Raw genomic sequence first — 20,560 nt, 5'->3', positions numbered from 1 at the left:
AGTGTTCCAAAAGGATATTGCCGAAATACTTTGGGAAAGTATTTAATTAATTCGCCAAACATAAAGCAATAACATTCTTTGTACACAAGGGGGAGACAGACACCAGAGATAAGACTGTGTCAGCACCAGAGATACATTGTTAGTTTTGGCCAGTGATGGGCTAAGTGCACCAAAATAGCATAGAGCCAGACATAGCTTAACGACAAAATGGCCACGACCACCGTCCCCAAACACAAATTCAATGAATACTTAGATCAGAGAATGAAAGATAGATCAGGGGGAAAGATGCAGTATAAGGAAGTTAAGAAGGTTTGGGAAGGTGTGAGGCTAAAATGGACCCAAGCAGGATACCTCAGTGGGGTGGCCCCATCAAAAGGGCAACTCCTCACTATGGAGAAGGAATTAGAGGAAGTAGTGAAAGAAGGGATAGAACGTGAAGTTGAAAGGAATAAGAACCACTTATTCAAAAAGGAAGGAACAAAGCATAGGGAAAGAGCAGAGGCTGAGCTGAAAATAGGAATTTGGGCAATTGAAGAAATTAGAAGAGCACTCCCGTACAGGAAACCTGATATGATGGGGGTGGCCACTGAAGCCCCAACTGACACCAAAGAAGGCAGGCCCAACAATAATGATGCCCCACCTACCACCATAGCAACCCCATCGGCCCCCACCCAACTATACCCGGAACTGCCACAGGGAGAGAAAATAACACCACCTCCCTATTCTCAAAATCCATTCAGCCACCTCCCTCAAAACCCTTTTTTGACCCCTGCTGTGGTACAGGCACCAGTGTTTGTGGTGCATGAAGGACACCTAAAAGGAAGCATGACTTTAGGGATCCAAGAAGGGCAACTCGTGTGTGAAGAGAGGCCTGATCATCGAGAAAGGAAGGAGAGGGACAGAGCGCACACACAGGGACGTGGGGGTGGTTCGAACCCCGCCTCACTACAGGGACATGGTGGGTCTCTACTAAACAACCCACAAGAGGGGGGTAATGGGTCTCAACCAGGCCCTTTGAAGAGAGAAGACAGAGAGCTGATTCAGTTTTCTTCCACTCCAAACCCAGACTGGTTCAGAAACAGAACACAGGGGGATAGTCAAATAGTCTCTGAAGGGTCATGGTCGTCACCAGGACAATGTTCCTCTGGGGCCTCATTAAGAAGGAACCACAACAAGGACGATAAAGGTGAGAATAAAACAGGACAAGATGAAGAGGAGGTGGAGCGAGACCTCAGGGAGTCACTGGCACTGGCCAGATCTATGATAGAAGATGCTGAACGTGGAGAGGGCTCGTACCATATAAAAGGGGTAATGTTGGGGAAGGTGACAGATTTGGTCGAACCTATCAGACAGTCCGTACGTCTCAGGGAACAGAACAGCAGGGGTGTCTCGTCCAGGGCAGACTGGGATCTCCAATATGGTGGAAAGGAGATGCAGATGCCGTTGAGGCCCACTCCGGACGGAGGGCATGAAGAATACCAACCCTGGAAAATAACAGACCTTACCACTTTGATGGGACAATTACCCAGTCTGCATGGGGGTGCCTCTGCATGGCTCCTTCAACTGCAAACACTGACATCAGGCCTACGGCTCTGTCTAGGTGACATGAGGGCCCTTCTGGCTAGAGCAACAGACCATACCACCATGAGTGTTCTGATAAGAGAGGCAGATCTTGCCACAGCCCCGGCTGCACTGGCCCAGGAAGACTTCCGAGCGGAATTGTGGGCAGTGTTGAGAAGGGCATATCCCACAGAACGAAACCATGCAACCCTTTCATCATTCACCATCAATCCAGGGGAACAACCGGCAGCCTATCTCGACAGAGCGAAGACCACATGGAGAACTGTTCATGAAGAACCATATGACCATACTGGCACCACGGTCAGCATGTGGAAGGAGATGGTGGTGAGCGGTGCCCCAATTGAGGTCCGAACTAAACTTAGGGCCACGGTGGGGTTAATGGCACTTCCCCAGGCTCAGTTCAATTCCCATGTGCATCACCACATCACCCAATACAATAAGGATAAGGGAGGGGCTGAAACACAAGTCCAGTCCCTACAGGTACAACTTTTGAAACTACAATTGAAAGAGGCCCAGAAAGGAGAAAAACCCAAGAAACAGATGGTGGCTGAAGATCAACCAGACATCTCACAAATCATTGAAAAAACGGTTTCACAAATGATACAGCAACAACAACCCCCCATGTCAACCCCACAGGGACCTAACCTACCATCACAACTCCTGGATCAGCCATTACCCATGGACATCCCACCATACTATCAACCAACACAACAAGACTATCCTTCAACATGGGGACAACAACCACGATACCCATCACCCTGGGGGACAGGTCAAGCACGACCAATGAACTGCTACAATTGTAAACAAACTGGACATATGGCACGTCAGTGCCCATACCCATTGACACCGACCCAACATTACTGGATGACCAATCGGGCACGACAAACCAACCCAAGAGGACGTGGAGGAGTCCGGCCACAGATGTACCAACCACGTGCGGGCCCTCAACCTGCATATAATCACCCAAACCCAGACCCAAATCAGCAACCACCTCCTCTTTTCCAGGGCATGTCAGATGAATATGCCCCATGGCCCTGAAGCTGCCCACCACCACTGAACGAGAATGGGGGTCAACATTTTCCACTCCACACCGAACCAACTATCATGTGTGAGGTGGAGGGAGTGACCCACCAATTTTTGGTAGATACAGGATGCACGTATTCTGCCATAAGATCTCGTCAACCACTCTCTTCGGAAACAATACAGGTGGTGGGGGTATCAGGAACACCCGAAGCACAACAAAAAACCGTTCCGTTGCTCTTCTCCTGGGGCCCATCCAAGCTAAAGCATCAGTTCCTATACTGTCCCAATTGCCCAATCAACCTCCTTGGGAGAGACCTGTTGTGTAAACTGAAATGTTCAATTTACCTTACTGAAAGGGGCGTGGAGGTCTCCATTGATCCCATTCCTTCAACACCGGAGCACCCTGTTAGGGTGCTGATGTTACCCATCATCCCAACCCCTGAGTTGTCAGCAACACAAGAAATCTACTGGCTAAAATGCAGGGAGACAGGAACTGGGACTCCAGAGGTCCAGTTTAAGTTCAATCAACTGAAATCACAGATCTATGCATTACACCCATACAAGACCCCACAAGCTGAAATTCACTGTACACTGAATGTGACAGAAAATGACGAGAACACATACACTGATGACTGGGATGAGAACATGATGCACCTAACGCCATCCATTAGGTGTTGCACCATTGTGTGCGGACAAGAAGGAGTAGCAGCACCAGTCATCTTACCACCTCATCTGAAATCCTGGTACCTACTAGGGGAGGAGTCGGCTCCCCATGTTACACTAGCGGTGGGAAACGGTTTCGAAGCAAGAAGCCTGGGCCCTATGATCAGAAGAGCATCCAAACTTCAGTGGGAACCCACCCAAACACCGGGGATTCAAAAGGCCACTACTGAGAACATGTGGAGGTTCATGACTGTTGACACTGAAGAACACTGTCTTCCAGAACGATTTACCCTGCCAAGACACCATGGCAAGCCATACACTGACCACCCATCTACCAAAGCATTGATCTCCACCATAGATGAAAGAATATGGACACACACCCCTTTTGATGTGGGCCAACTACAGGTGGAACCAGTCACCATCACCCTGCTATATCCAGGTCAAATACCTATCTACCGATCACAATATCGTTTGAAACCCGAACAGATCATGGGGATAAAACCGACCATTGATGGGTTACTGAGAGCACAGGTTATCTATCGAACTGTATCTCCATGGAACACGCCGATTCTACCAGTGCTGAAAGCCGGAGGAGAAACATACCGGATGGTTCAAGACTTCCGAGCAGTAAATGACGTTACTGCACCTATAGACCTACCTGTCCCTGACCCTCATATCACTCTGAGCAATTTGTCTCCAAAACACCAATACTTCACGGTGGTGGATCTGGCTAATGCTTTCTTTAGCATCCCACTTGATGAAGCCTCTCAGCCACTCTTTGCTTTCACGTATGAACGTCAACAGTACACTTATTTTGTTTTACCACAGGGTTATAGGTGCTCACCAGGAATATTCAATCATATCCTTAAGACACACCTGGCAGAGCTGAAAATCCCAGAAGGTGTGATACTGATCCAATATGTAGACGACCTTTTGTTGGGGGCTCCCACTTCTGATCTCTGTCTACAGATGACAAAAACGTTACTGGACTTCCTTGCTGTCAAAGGATACAAGGTCAAAATGAGCAAAGTCCAGACCTGTCGCAGAACTGTCCTTTTCCTTGGCAGAGAGATCTCGGGAGAAGGAGCAGGACTCTCCAAAACCCACAGAGACTCGATACTTCATCATCCACGCCCCATCACGGTGTCGGGAATGTTGTCTTTCCTTGGTTTGACAGGGTACAGCCGAACACACATCCCAGACTACACTGCCAGAACTGAGCCACTGAGAGAAATAGTGCGAGAGGCGGGACCAAGGAACCTACACTCGTCATTGACATGGACCACTGAAGCATCAAAGGCTTTTGCACTCTTGAAAACAGATCTCTCAGTGGCAGCAGCATTGACATCACCTGACTACAAGAACAAATTCCATCTGGATGTTTCTGAAAAGGAAGGATTCACATCATCCATCCTTTTTCAGAAACAAGAGGGGGAGAGAAGAGTGTTGATGTATCACTCCTCCAAATTAGACCACATCGAAGTAGGACAAACTACATGTTCCAGGTATGTAGCTGCAGTGGCAAAAGCTATTGAAAAAACAGCCCACTTGGTAATGTGCCATCCATTGGAAATCCACACCCACCATGGGGTTGCAGCATATCTGATGAGCAAAGAATTCACGTTCAGCGCTGAAAGAAAAACAAGAATCCAGAATAAATGCACACAATCACACATCACTTTTGTCAACACTGACAAAAACATGGCAGACGCACTCAATGCTGAAGAAGGTCTACCCCACTCCTGCACAGAAAGAGCTGCACAAGAACTGAAACTGAGACCTGACCTGGGGAACGAACCACTCACCAACCCTGACCTATGGTTGTACACAGATGGGTGCTGCTATAGAGGAGAGGAAGGGAACATAGCAGCATACGCAGTGGTACAACAGCTTCCAGACAGGTCACACGTGACCTTGGAATCTGCCATCATCACACAACCTGCATCGGCCCAACTGGCAGAAATCATAGGTTTAACACAAGCTTTGGAAAAGGCTGAAGGAAAGACTGTAAACATCTACACCGACTCAGCGTACGCTCATGGAGCAGTCCATACTGATGGACCACAATGGGTTAGACGCAACTTCACCACCACAGGAAACCTTCCAATCAAACACAAGGCACAGATGGAAAAACTGATTAAATCGGTCTCACTACCTGAGAGGGTGTCCATCATGAAGTGTAAAGGACACCAACAACTGAAAAACAGAGTCAGCGAGGGAAATGATGCAGCTGATAAAGCAGCCAAGAAAGCTGGCGGATACACCCCGAGACAAATGGTACTACAGATCCAACCAGCTCGGACTGAGCTCACAAAGCAACACATAGAAGAACTCCAGTTCACAGCAGGACCCTATGAACACTCAGTATGGGGACAGAAAGGGGCCACCAAAGGACCTGACGAACTGTGGAGATGCCATGATGGCAGACTAGTGGCCCCTGCAAACCTCTGTCCAGAACTAATACGGGAAGCTCATGGGCCCACACACGAAGGCAAACTAAAGACTTTACAGAAGGTGTCCTACATCTGGTGGCACCCCCACATGAAAGACATGACAGATTTGTTTTGTGATGAGTGTAGCATTTGTGGTAGCCATAATCCAAAGAAACCATATCAAACGCCCATGGGTTCATACCCAGTCCCTAACGCTTGTTTTCAGGACATCAGCATAGATTACACAGATATGGGGCAAGACAATGTGACAAATGGGAAAAGGTACCTTTTGGTAATGGTAGACAGGTTTTCCAAATGGGTCGAGGCAATACCAACAGCAAGGGAGGATGCAAAATCGGTCATTAAGTGGCTGCAAACCGAACTCATACCAAGGTACGGGGTCCCCAGGCAAATCCGATCTGACAATGGGTCCCACTTCAGTAACCAACACCTAAGACAGGTGGAGGAAAGATTTGGAATTGTGCACAAGTTTGGGTCAGTGTACAGGCCCCAATCGCAGGGCCTCGTGGAACGCTCAAATCAGACCCTTAAGGCTAAGATAGCTAAGGTATGTGCAGGTTCGAAGTTGACGTGGGTTGAAGCCCTGCCCCTGGCATTGATGGCCATGAGAGCCTCGCCAGGTGCAGGCACCCATCTGTCTCCTCATGAGATAATGACGGGTAGAGTCATGCCGGGTCCACCGAGGGAGGGAGGTCATATGCCCGCCCTTGATGTACAACAAATTGTAATGTCTGAATATGTGAGAAAACTGACGGAACTTTCTGCAGCTCTCTCCAAACAGATTCACAAGGTCCAGCAGGGGGAGCTGACGGGAGATCCTGCACCACAGAAGGTAAAAGTTGGCGACTGGGTAAGGGTGAAAGTCCACAAGAGAAAGTGGCTAGAACCCAGGTGGACTGGACCGTTCGAAGTGAAGGAAGTTACTTCACACTCAGTCCAGGTCAAGGGTAAATCGGGCGCACCTTGGCATCACCTTACACATTGTACACCAGCCCCAACTCCTTCCAGAACACTGACTGAAGTCAGGGCCGATTTGGCCAATCTCAATTCGACTCCAACCAAACAAACCTTAGTTGGTGAAAATGGGACGCCAGCCCCAGTTTCCGCGAACTAAGGCTACTTGCCTAGGACAGGGATATCTCAATCCCTGGGAGAAACTGGGAATTTCAGGTCCCTTGTTTGTTATTTTCATAATCATTACTGGAGTGTCCCTAGGAACTCTCACATGGCTTATACAACAGCTCACACATCCACCCCACGCACATCTTACAACTACTAATGTCACGTCCAACATTACCCTTGATCTCACTAGTCCTGCCATACACAAACGTAGCACTACAACCACAGACCAACCCTGCACTCCAACAGAGGTTAGAAGCACCACCTTATGTGTACCCGCTAATGTAACCACCACCATTACACTGTCTTGGGGGTTATTGGGAAAAGCTAGGAATGGCCTGGGAGGGCATGCTCTGGAGTACACCAGATTTAACTGGTATATGACAAAAGGGGGGTTTCAGGAGTGGTCATGGAAGAGCCTGGTCGCTGAGACTGGTCCTGACTGGTCCAGTTATTCATCAGGGCAAGCAGTTCTTATCTGGCGGAAAAGATTGTCACTGACTAGGACTAAATTGCGTAATTGGGGTTTATCACTAATTATCCGACCAGGTACTGGGACGGGTTGTCAGGATTTTATACTAGCACCACATGTAGAATCTAGCGAGGATCTACTCTACTGGCCAGTAAAAATCTGCATTACACAGCAGGCTCAGCCCTCTGCTATTACTGACCGGTTTACTGTTTTAACATCTAAGGGGAAGGGCGATTGGGGTCCTATTAATATGGTCACCACTCCTACCACCCCTGATGATACCATTCTTACTGCCACCGGAATCTCAGGTTTCTATAACAATTGGCTACTATTGACCGAACAAGCAGCTAACATGACCCTGCAAAGCTGTGTAGTTTGCATGGGAGCTAGGCCATTGCTCCGCATAGTCCCAGCCGCTATTAGCGGAGACTGTCTATTGCCCCTTATGGACAAAGACAACCCACCTGAGAAATGTTCACAGTGGGACACTGTTTATCCGGTAGTCACCATGGTGGTCAAGAAACCGATATTCTCCTCCAGTGTGGCAAGAGCTAACTTTACATGCATAAACATGACAGGTGGAGGGACATGGTTGGGTAAGCTCCCTGATAGTTGGTGCTGGTACACTCACATGCTTACGGCAAATTTTAAACCAGTGTCTAGAGCTGATGTGTGGTGGTGGTGTGGGGGAACTAGTCTGTTGGACAGACTTCCCCACAATGCCACTGGTACCTGTGCACTTGTAACTCTTCTGTTGCCCATCTCTGTTTACCCCATAGGCGTCCAAGATCTTCTCACCCGTATACAAGCCCTGGGTCCTGAAATTTGGCCTATCAGGACCAAGCGCACGGTGGGCCCCTCTGCTGGGGACCCAACTTACCTTGATGCAATTGGTGTCCCCAGGGGGGTACCAGATGAATATAAATTGGTTGACCAAGTAGCCGCGGGTTTTGAATCATCATTTTGTTGGTGGTGTACAGTTAATAAAAATGTGGACAGAATTAACTACATTCATTTTAATGTCCAGAAACTGGGCAATTGGACCCAACAAGGCTTTGAGGCGGTCCATGGACAATTGGCAGCCACATCCCTGATGGCATTTCAAAATAGAATCGCGGTTGATATGTTATTGGCTGAACGGGGGGGGGTCTGTGCAATGTTTGGTGAACAGTGTTGTACTTTCATTCCCAATAACACAGCTACGGATGGGAGTCTGACTGTAGCATTGGAGGGACTTCGTACCCTTAATGGTAAGATGAAACAGCATTCTGGAGTGGACACTACTATGTGGGACTCATGGATGGATGCTTTTGGTAAATATAAGACGCTGGTTTCCTCTATCCTAGTATCTATTTCCGTATTTGCAGGCATTCTTGTACTTTGTGGGTGCTGTTGCATTCCATGTGCGCGGACGCTTGCTAGCCGTGTTATCACTGCCGCCATAGACCCTATTCAGGAAAGGGCCCAAATGTTCCCATTGCTTGATGATGGGGAAGCTGGACCTGTCTATCTATTTGAGGACTAAGAAACTTTTATGTCACGTCTCTTGTGAGACGTGAAGAGAGGGAATTAAAATTTGTCTTCTGACAAATTTTATCCTTTAGTTTTGTTTTTTTTATATACTTTTATGTCACGTCTCTTGTGAGACGTGAAGAGAGGGAATTAAAATTTGTCTTCTGACAAATTTTATCCTTTAGTTTTGTTTTTTATATACTTTTATGTCACGTCTCTTGTGAGACGTGAAGAGGGGGATTTGTAAGAAATTGTATTAGATATTGGTAACTTGTTTTAACAACTTCTCAACATTAGCTATGGTTGACACAATATACACACTCCCTCTTTCTATTGGACATATGCTGGACTCATTGGACACATGCACGACACCCACAACTTCCCTCCCCCATGACAATCACTCAGACACTCACAACTCAGGGTTGGAGCTCCAGACAACGAACAATCTCAGGAACCAATGGAACGTCGACATCAGGCCGAACAGGATTACCCACGACCCAGATCGACCAATCGGAAGGCCAGACTTCAGATCAACCTACTTTGCTAGTTGTCTATATAATCTGTATGTACTGTGTAGAGCGCTCTCTTCCGGACGATTTCATACAAATCAGACAGAAAGAGCCGTGCTGCACGCTTTGCCTAATATCTTTACACTTGAATAAAACGGCCTTATTATACAATTATCCACCTCGTCCTATGTCTCCACTTGGTCTCCTGTCTCAAGTAAAACGAATTATCAACAATTCACCTTGTCAGTCTGTCATGGAAAGAGCAGGTGTTCCTAATGTTTTCGGTTGGAGTCCCAACAAATGCTTACAAATTACTAGCGAATTCACATAGCGGACGCTAGCTAAATGCTAACAAGCACACATAAACAAATTACTAGCGAATTCACATAGCGGACGCTAGCTAAATGCTAACAAGCACACAAACAAATTACTAGTGAATTCACATAGCGGACGCTAGCTAAATACTAACAGCACACATAAACAAATTACTAGTGAATTCACATAGCGGACGCTAGCTAAATGCTAACAAGCACACAAACAAATTACTAGTGAATTCACATAGCGGACGCTAGCTAAATGCTAACAAGCACACAAACAAATTACTAGCGAATTCACATAGCGGACGCTAGCTAAACGCTAACAAGCGCACATAAACAAATTGCAAGGACAGACAACCCAGCTCATAAAGTTATACAACAATCTCAACAGGCTACTCAGTTTGCTGCACAAAACAAATATTACACAGCATTGATCCAGACATTTAGTATCTCTGCTGTAACCAAGAAGCTTGATGTTGCCATCTAACACTTGGCAAGTTATCAAACCAGATGCACAGCATTGATCCAGACATTTAGTATCTCTGCTGTAACCAAGAAGCTTGATGTTGCCATCTAACACTTAGCAAGTTATCAAACCAGATGCACAGCATTGATCCAGACATTTAGTATCTCTGCTGTAACCAAGAAGCTTGATGTTGCCATCTAACACTTAGCAAGTTATCAAGCCAGATGCACAGCATTGATCCAGACATTTAGTATCTCTGCTGTAACCAAGAAGCTTGATGTTGCCATCTAACACTTAGCAAGTTATCAAACCAGATGCACAGCTGGAGCCCTGGCTGGAGATCATTTAGTCAGTACATCTTAGCTAGGGAAATGATAGTTGTAAACAGTGGCGTAGCATGCACCCCCGCGAAAAGAATATCACACCGTCGGTACTTCTAAATAGCCCAGTACACAGTAGCTATATATGATATATTACCCAAGTCTAACACACACACAAGCTAGGTGATATGTCATATTACCACACACACACAAGCTAGGTGATATGTCATATTACCACACACACACAAGCTAGGTGATATGTCATATTACCACAAACACACAAGCTAGGTGATATGTCATATTACCACACACACACAAGCTAGGTGATATGTCATATTACCACACAAACACACAAGCTAGGTGATATATCATATTACCACACACACACACAAGCTAGGTGATATGTCATATTACCACACACACACAAGCTAGGTGATATGTCATATTACCACACACACACAAGCTAGGTGATATGTCATATTACCACACACACACAAGCTAGGTGATACCACACACACAAGCTAGGTGATATGTCATATTACCACACACACACAAGCTAGGTGATATGTCATATTACCACACACACACAAGCTAGGTGATATGTCATATTACCACAAACACACAAGCTAGGTGATATGTCATACTCCCACAAACACACAAGCTAGGTGATACCACACACACAAGCTAGGTGATACGTCATATTACCACACACACACAAGCTAGGTGATATGTCATATTACCACACACACACAAGCTAGGTGATATGTCATATTACCACACAAACACACAAGCTAGGTGATATGTCATATTACCACACAAACACACAAGCTAGGTGATATGTCATATTACCACACACACACAAGCTAGGTGATATGTCATATTACCACAAACACACAAGCTAGGTGATATGTCATATTACCACAAACACACAAGCTAGGTGATATGTCATATTACCACACACACACAAGCTAGGTGATATGTCATATTACCACAAACACACAAGCTAGGTGATATGTCATATTACCACAAACACACAAGCTAGGTGATATGTCATATTACCACACACACACAAGCTAGGTGATATGTCATATTACCACACACACACAAGCTAGGTGATATGTCATATTACCACAAACACACAAGCTAGGTGATATGTCATATTACCACACACACACAAGCTAGGTGATACCACACACACAAGCTAGGTGATACCTCATATTACCACAAAAACACACATACACGCTCGCATGCACACACAAACACACACACAATACTCACATGACCGAGCCTGGACAGTGACCTGCAGGAAGCAGAGTCACCACAAGTTCTTCTCTCTGTAGACACACACACACACAATATCAGTCATCAAAGAGTCAGTCATATAGCAAACTAACAGCGATCAGCCCTTATATGACCCTATATGTGTTGTAATGATGAACCAGTGTCGTACCTCTCCTGAAGCCTCATCTATTAAAGTGATTAGTGTGGGACTCTCCAGCTCCAAAGCAACCTAGACAAACAGAAGCACATCAAATCACCTCGTCCAAGGTGGCTTAGCAGTTCAGACGTCTTTTTCTGTTCCGTATTGTTCGTGTCCTGTATATATATATATTTACACCTTTCTTCGCATATCTTTTATCTATTTTATTATCCAAGAACTCAACTACAAAAGCTTTCCTGCAAAAGCTTTCCTGCAACCCGCTTCACCAATTACAAAAAGTATTACTTACCTCAATCTGAAAATCCATCGTGGAAGCTAGCCAGGGGCTAATTCAGAAGCTAGCCTGAAAGCTAACCAGAAGCTACTCCGATAGCTAGCCAGAAGCTAATCTGTAGCTGCCCCGAAATTAGCCGGTTTGCTGGCTAGCGTTGGTGTTTCAGCTGCCCACGTTTAGTGGTCATCAGCTATTCCTTTAGCTCGATAATCTACCGGCACTTTTGTGCAACGCGACTCGGACCGGAGCATTCCGGGACTCTTTTTCTCTCAGTTTCCCCGGATTCCAGCCGCAGGCTCTGGACACTTGTACCTTGATTTCGCAGCTAGCTAGCTGCAAACCGTGTGACTATTGGCTTACGTCGACCCCGGAGCAAACTCTAATCATTCTGGAGCTAGCCAGCTGAGGAGTTCCATCACCATCCGGACCCGTTTCTTTTGTTGCTGCTGCAGATACGGAACCCCACCGGGCCTTCACGACTGACTGCCGCGACTGACTGCCGACGTTATCTGCCCGAGGGATTTATCCAACTGGCACCTCCGTCCCGACGTTACCTGAACGCTCATCTGAGGCCCGCTAATCGTTAGCTGTCTTATCGGCTGCTATTTGAACAAGTATATTGGACAACTATTATTATTATTATTATTTATTTATTTTATTTTTTCCTTGGGTCACTATATCTATTTTGCCAATTTGGATTGATCCCCTCTACCACACGGAACCCCACTACACGGAACCCCACTAACCTACCGACGGAAACGCACGAGGTATCTACAAACAGACCTCCATCCTATGCTGCTACCGATAGCCATATACCCGGCCAGCTGTCTGGATCGCCACGACCCCAACCAACCTCTACTCACTGGACCCTTATTGATCACTCGATTAGCATGCCTCTCCTTAATGTAAATATGCCTTGTCCATTGCTGTTCTGGTTAGTGTTTATTGGCTTATTTCACTGTAGAGATTCTAGCCCTGCTCTCTATACCATATCCAACCTCTCAGTTCCACCACCCACATATGCGATGACATCACCTGGTTTCAATGATGTTTCTAGAGACAATATCTCTCTCATCATCACTCAATACCTAGGTTTACCTCCACTGTATTCACATCCTACCATACCTTTGTCTGTACATTATTCCTTTAAACTATTTTATCGCCCCCAGAAACCTCCTTTTACTCTCTGCTCTAGTAGCTCTAGGCGACCAATTCTCATAGCTTTTAGCCGTACCCTTATCCTACTCCTCCTCCTCCTCTGTTCCTCTGGTGATGTAGAGGTGAATCCAGGCCCTGCAGTACCTGGCTCCACTCCTATTCCCCAGGCGCTCTCTTTTGATGACTTCTGTAACCGTAATAGCCTTGGCTTCATGCATGTTAACATTAGAAGCCTCCTCCCTAAGTTTGTTTTGTTCACTGCTTTAGCACACTCTGCCAACCCGGATGTTTTAGCCGTGTCTGAATCCTGGCTTAGAAAGACCACCAAAAATTCAGACATTTTCATCCCCAATTACAAGATTTTCAGACAAGATAGAACGGCCAAAGGGGGCGGTGTTGCAATCTACTGCAAAGACTGCCTGCAGAGTTCTGTTATACTATCCAGGTCTGTTCCCAAACAATTTGAACTTCTACTTTTAAAAATCCACCTCTCTAAAAACAAGTCTCTCACCGTTGCCGCCTGCTATAGACCACCCTCTGCCCCCAGCTGTGCTCTGGACACTATATGTGAACTGATTGCCCCCCATCTATCTTCAGAGCTCGTGCTGCTAGGCGACCTAAATTTGAACATGCTCAACACCCCAGCCACCCTACAATCTAAGCTTGATGCCCTCAATCTCACACAAATTATAAATGAACCTACCAGGTACCACCCCAATTCCGTAAACACGGGTACCCTCATAGATATCATCCTAACAAACTTGCCCTCCAAATACACCTCTGCTGTTTTCAACCAAGATCTCAGCGATCACTGCCTCATTGCCTGCATCCGTAATGGGTCAGCGGTCAAACGACCTCCACTCATCACTGTCAAACGCTCCCTGAAACACTTCAGCGAGCAGGCCTTTCTAATCGACCTGGCCGGGGTATCCTGGAAGGATATTGATCTCATCCCGTCAGTAGAGGATGCCTGGTCATTTTTTAAAAATGCCTTCCTCACCATCTTGAATAAGCATGCCCCATTCAAGAAATTTAGAACCAGGAACAGATATAGCCCTTGGTTCTCTCCTGACCTGACTGCCCTTAACCAACAGAAAAACATCCTATGGCGTTCTGCATTAGCATCGAACAGCCCCCGTGATATGCAACTTTTCAGGGAAGCCAGAAACCAATATACACAGGCAGTTAGAACAGCCAAGGCTAGCTTTTTCAAGCAGAAATTTGCTTCCTGCAACACAAATTCAAAAAAGTTCTGGGACACCGTAAAGTCCATGGAGAATAAGAACACCTCCTCCCAGCTTCCAACCGCTCTGAAGATAGGAAACACTGTCACCACCGACAAATCCACTATAATTGAGAATTTCAATAAGCATTTTTCTACGGCTGGCCATGCCTTCCACCTGGCTACCCCTACCCCGGACAACAGCACTGCCCTCCCCTCTGCTACTCGCCCAAGCCTTCCCCATTTCTCTTTCTCCCAAATACAGTCAGCTGATGTTCTAAATGAGCTGCAAAATCTGGACCCTTACAAATCAGCCGGGCTAGATAATCTGGACCCTTTCTTTCTAAAACTATCTGCTGAAATTGTTGCCACCCCTATTACTAGCCTCTTCAACCTCTCTTTCGTGTCGTCTGAGATCCCCAAAGATTGGAAAGCAGCTGCGGTTATCCCCCTCTTCAAAGGGGGGGACACCCTTGACCCTAACTGCTACAGACCTATATCTATCCTACCCTGCCTTTCTAAGGTCTTCGAAAGCCAAGTCAACAAACAGATTACCGACCATTTCGAATCCCACCACACCTTCTCCGCAATGCAATCTGGTTTCAGAGCTGGTCATGGGTGCACCTCAGCCACGCTCAAGGTCATAAACGATATCGTAACCGCCATCGATAGGAAACAATACTGTGCAGCCGTATTCATTGACCTGGCCAAGGCCTTTGACTCTGTCAATCACCACATCCTCATTGGCAGACTCGACAGCCTTGGTTTCTCTAATGATTGCCTCGCCTGGTTCACCAACTACTTCTCTGATCGAGTTCAGTGTGTCAAATCGGAGGGTCTGTTGTCCGGGCCTCTGGCAGTCTCTATGGGGGTGCCACAGGGTTCAATTCTTGGACCGACTCTCTTCTCTGTTTACATCAATGATGTCGCTCTTGCTGCTGGTGATTCTCTGATCCACCTCTACGCAGACGACACTATTCTGTATACTTCTGGCCCTTCTTTTGACACTGTGTTAACAACCCTCCAGGCGAGCTTCAATGCCATACAACTCTCCTTCCGTGGCCTCCAACTGCTCTTAAATACAAGTAAAACCAAATGCATGCTCTTCAACCGATCACTGCCTGCTCCTGCCCGCCTGTCCAACATCACTACTTTGGACGGCTCTGACTTAGAATATGTGAACACCTACAAATACCTAGGTGTCTGGTTAGACTGTAAACTCTCCTTCCAGACTCACATCAAACATCTCCAATCCAAAGTCAAATCTAGAATTGGCTTCCTATTCCGCAACAAAGCATCCTTTACTCATGCTGCCAAACATACCCTTGTAAAACTGACCATCCTACCAATCCTCGACTTCGGTGATGTCATTTACAAAATAGCCTCCAAAACCCTACTCAATAAATTGGATGCAGTCTATCACAGTGCCATCCGTTTTGTCACCAAAGCCCCATATACTACCCACCACTGCGACCTGTACACTCTCGTTGGCTGGCCCTCGCTTCATACTCGTCGCCAAACCCACTGGTTCCAGGTCATCTACAAGACCCTGCTAGGTAAAGTCCCCCCTTATCTCAGCTCGCTGGTCACCATAGCAGCACCTACCTGTAGCACGCGCTCCAGCAGGTATATCTCTCTAGTCACCCCCAAAACCAATTCTTCCTTTGGACGCCTCTCCTTCCAGTTCTCTGCTGCCAATGACTGGAACGAACTACAAAAATCTCTGAAACTGGAAACACCTATCTCCCTCACTAGCTTTAAGCACCAGCTGTCAGAGCAGCTCATAGATTACTGCACCTGTACATAACCCATCTACAATTTAGCCCAAACAACTACCTCTTTACCTACTGTATTTATTTATTAATTTATTTTGCTCCTTTGCACCCCATTATTTCTGTCTCTACTTTGCACTTTCTTCCACTGCAAACCAACCATTCCATTGTTTTATTTTTATTTATTTTTTATTTATTTTTTTATTTATTTTTTATTTTTTATTTTTTATTTTACTTGCTGTGTTGTACTCACTTCGCCTCCATGGCCTTTTATATTTTTATTTATTTATACATATATTTGTTTGCCTTCACCTCCCTTATCTCACCTCACTTGCTCACATTGTATATAGACTTATTTATTTTTTTCACTGTATTATTGACTATATGTTTGTTTTACTCCATGTGTAACTATGTGTTGTTGTATGTGTCGAACTGCTTTGCTTTATCTTGGCCAGGTCGCAATTGTAAATGAGAACGTGTTCTCAATTTGCCTACCTGGTTAAATAAAGGTTAAATAAAAAATAAAAATAAATAAATAAAATAAAAAATTACACAAAACAAAGCTTACCTAGCAATACGTCCATAACTAGTTCTTGTTCTGGACACTTCTCCCAGTCATGGTTAGGGTTGGAACTGGAACTGTTGGAACTGCCTCTCTGGGTGTTCTGATGCTTCTAGTTTGGAGTTGTGATAACATAGCTACAGTATTTCACCTTTTCATGTGTATATTATTGCTTACTAGGTGTGTCCAATTTGGTAACCACTCCCTCTTCTAATTAGGGCTAATTGGAAAAGCCTTTCAAAAGAGGACATTGTATTCTCTTTTTTCTGTACTCCCTGACGAAGGCCATACAGCCGAAACGCGTCGGTTTTTAAACAACTTTGTTTCTATTGAACATGCCATACTAATAAAGGCATTTTAATTAATTATATGAAGAGTGCCTTGGTCCTCCTTTCTTTTTGATGACGTCCATAACTAGTGTTCAGTATTCAGAATGATTTTTGACAATTAACTACTTACTATGTGATCTTCCCAGAAGGCATATTTTGGATTGCTCAGCAACAGTTCCTTAGTTACAAATGAACAGTACAGTTTGACTGTCAGGCTGGGACAAAAGAACACAGACAGTACCGTTAGAACATCATTATCAGTTACCCATCCTTGTACAAGCTTGAAACGTTTCACTGAACTTTCAGACCATCAAAATAAAACGTTGTGAAATCACCTGAATTTCAACTTTCTTTTCAATAGAGGCCCCTTCAGTCCCTTCATGTGATCTGCAGAAAATACATGATGTAAGTAGCTAGTTACATGTCCACTGTGTACCAGTTAGAGCACATACTGGCTAGTTATCATTAGCTAGCTAACTGCTGTTTGGGCTCACTGTATCTCAAAGATTCTTTCTTTACCTTTATGACAGTGAGATAAAAAGTAAGCCCTTGCATGTAGATTCTCCCTGTCAAAACGGTCCAGCGACATGTTGGGATACTCCTTCATGCGACCAGCGAACGAACTCATTTTGACTGAGGATTAGCTCCAATACTTTTTAAACTCCCTCCCGCTCGTTGACTGCTGCTCGTCGCAGTTCGTCGCATTTTGGTCGGGATACTTGAATAGCTAACGTTAGGTAAGCCACCTAGTGGATGGGAGCCAAAACAAAACGTTACCACTGCCAGCATTGTATCTGAATTTCACCTGCTCACAATAACTACAACGTTGCTAGCATATATCTTTGCTACCAGTAGTCACAAAAACAACACATTGTTAAAGAAGAAGAAGAAGAAGAAGAGGAAGAAGGAAGAAGGAAGGAAGGAACATTTGGGTTGCTAGGCAACTAAAGACAAGCCACCTCATCATCAACTCTTGGGACTGTGAGTCTTGCCCGATACAGCTGTAAGTAACATGTGATATTAGCTAATCAAATTGAGAAAACTGTATAGCTAGCTAGCCAGATTCAGTCTAATTTCGTAACTGTGACTTCTATAGTATATCTACCATAGCCTGATGCTAGTGCTAGCAAGTTTAATTCAAATATTGGCGTTAGCTAGCTAGCTACTGTACGTTTGACGACGTTAGTGTCAACTGTACAAATTCAATTTGATTGGTTTAAGAAATATGTAGATAAAATGTTTTCGTCAATAAGATGGTTAGTGTGTAAGAATTAAGAGAGCAGTTCTGCCTGCTCTCCCCTCTACAATGTCCTGTACCGAGACTGGCTATCTGACAAGTGACATGCAGAACCACCTGCTGCACCCATCTGCTCTCTATCCCCCAGGACAGGAGGACGGAGAGAAATAGAAAATCAGCCATACCCTACTTCTGCCACCTAATTCATATTCAGGATGCCCCTCCCCATATAACCTACTATGTAATTGCCATTCTTTTTAAATTGTGTTTTATTGTTTATTTAGTTTTCCTTTATGTATTTCAGTGTCCATGACTGTCATGTCAGTATATAGAGATATTTGAACTTGTCTAACTGAGCCCACTATTTGCTCCTGTAGGTCGCCTGTGGACATCCTCTCTGCAGCACAATGTCTTGTGCAGCCTACTTAGATGGCAACGCAACGCCAAAGTCCATGAGCAGAGCGAAACAATGGACTGACGAGGTGGAGAACTTATACAGATTCCAACAGGCAGGCTACAGAGATGAACTGGAATACAAACAAGTAAAGCAAGTTGACTTGGTAAACAACTTAAATGAATCCTTATCACTGGCTAAAAGCATTGCCACTGACAGTTGGTTCACTACTAGATGAATGTGTCACTATGGCATTGCTTCTTTGTCTTAGATCGACAGGTGGCCTGAGACTGGGTTTGTGAAGAAGCTTCAGCGTCGAGACAACACATTCTATTACTACAACAGAAAAAGAGAATGTGAAGACAGGGAAGTCCATAAAGTGAAGGTCTATGCATATTAAATCAGCAGTGTCCAGCAATCTCTTTTCCATTTTGAATATCTTTTGTCATGTTTTTGAAGACGTCTTTAGGAAGGAAGGCAGCACCATCCCAGCTGTGGAATGTAGACCAGTTCACTGAATAAAGGATGTGAGGCTGAGGCTGTCTGATGTGTGTGAACCTGTGAGGGGAGGTGTGGGTGTGTTATAAGGGTCCTTTTGATGAATGTTTTGTTGTGGATCCAGATGAAGGATTGAACTGTGTGAGAGGGGATTATGGACTGGGGCTTTCACACCCTCATCATGTGATATTGTGACGTTAGTATGAGGACTGGGATTAGCATCAACAAAATAAAATACCTAAAGTCTGACCCCCTAACGGGGATATTCACATACCAGTACACTAACTATGATTCACATATACCAGTACTCCAACATAGAAAAACATAAAACATAGAGCTGCTAAGCACATATTCTGCTGCATGACATTCATGGTTATTCTAGAAACATACATTTCTATATGAATGTTATGTAAAGTTGCATCCTCCTGGATACTCCTGTGGGGGATATGGGGCCCAGTTAGAGTGGACTGAGAGCTGAACTGGTATGACAGTTAGCAGGTGGGTAAAACACTACAACTATTTGGGTTAAGTATTGGTCCTGATGAATATACTTACAAGTCTACAATGATCATTCATATGATATGAAGATAACGACTGGACTTTCCAGTGGTGTAAAGTACTTCAGTAAAATTACCTGAAACTACTACTTGAGTAGGTTTTCTGGGTATTTGTACTTTACTATTTATATTTTTCACAACTTTTACTTCACTACATTCCTAAAGAAAATATTGTACTTTTTATTCCATACATTTTCCCTGACAACCCAAAGCACTCTTTACATTTTGAATGCTTAGCAGAACAGGAAAATTGTGAAATTCACGCACACACAATCAAGAGAACGCTTGGTCATCCCTACTGCGTATGTTCTGGCGGACTCACTAAACACAAATGCATGTTTTGTAAATGATGTCTGAGTGTTGGAGTGTGGCCCTGGCTATCCATACATTTTCAAAACAAGAAAATTCTGCCGTCTGCTTTGCTTAGTATAAGGAATTTGAAATGTTTTATTCTTTTACTTTTGATATTTAAGTATATTTTAGCAATGAAATTTACTTTTGATACATAAGTATATTTAAAACCAAATACTTTTAGACTTTTACTCAAGTAGTATTTTACTGGGTGACTCACTTTTACTTAAAGAATTAAGGTATCTATACTTTAACTCAAGTATGACAATTGGGTACTTTTTCCACCACTGGGATTTCCACAAACATTTCTTCAGAATGGTGTCCCTAAAA

General features: G+C 44.8%; 2 protein-coding genes across 4 annotated transcripts in view; one reads left to right on the top strand and one right to left on the bottom strand.

The window, feature by feature from the left end:
- The window catches only part of dclre1c (DNA cross-link repair 1C, PSO2 homolog (S. cerevisiae)), a 42,813-nt gene extending 24,961 nt beyond the window's left edge, over positions 1-17,852 (bottom strand). For both annotated transcript variants that reach the window (XM_071331589.1, XM_071331590.1), the window contains exons 1-5: positions 17,713-17,852; positions 17,529-17,580; positions 17,324-17,408; positions 11,886-11,945; positions 11,714-11,769 (exon numbers count right to left, since the gene is read on the bottom strand). In XM_071331589.1, the coding sequence (XP_071187690.1) occupies positions 11,714-11,769; positions 11,886-11,945; positions 17,324-17,408; positions 17,529-17,580; positions 17,713-17,821 (362 nt within the window). In that variant the 5' untranslated portion in view covers positions 17,822-17,852. The remainder of the gene's footprint in view (positions 1-11,713; positions 11,770-11,885; positions 11,946-17,323; positions 17,409-17,528; positions 17,581-17,712) is intronic.
- A 198-nt stretch (positions 17,853-18,050) lies between these two features.
- On the top strand, positions 18,051-19,361 carry meig1 (meiosis/spermiogenesis associated 1). 2 transcript variants are annotated; one of them, XM_071331596.1, is made up of 3 exons: positions 18,051-18,196; positions 18,808-18,990; positions 19,096-19,361. In XM_071331596.1, the coding sequence occupies exons 2-3, from the start codon at positions 18,838-18,840 to the stop codon at positions 19,222-19,224; spliced, it is 282 nt and encodes a 93-aa protein (XP_071187697.1). In that variant the 5' UTR covers positions 18,051-18,196; positions 18,808-18,837; the 3' UTR covers positions 19,225-19,361. The 2 variants fall into 2 exon arrangements, with proteins under 2 accessions (XP_071187697.1, XP_071187698.1); XM_071331597.1 differs by lacking the exon at positions 18,051-18,196 and adding an exon at positions 18,530-18,671.
- Positions 19,362-20,560: the final 1,199 nt, after the last annotated feature.

This window comes from Salvelinus alpinus, chromosome 11 (genome assembly GCF_045679555.1).
Source record: "Salvelinus alpinus chromosome 11, SLU_Salpinus.1, whole genome shotgun sequence".
In the NCBI taxonomy this organism is placed as follows: domain Eukaryota; kingdom Metazoa; phylum Chordata; class Actinopteri; order Salmoniformes; family Salmonidae; genus Salvelinus; species Salvelinus alpinus.
The sequence above is the reverse complement of the archived record's forward strand: the minus strand, read 5'-3'. Positions and strand labels throughout refer to the sequence as shown.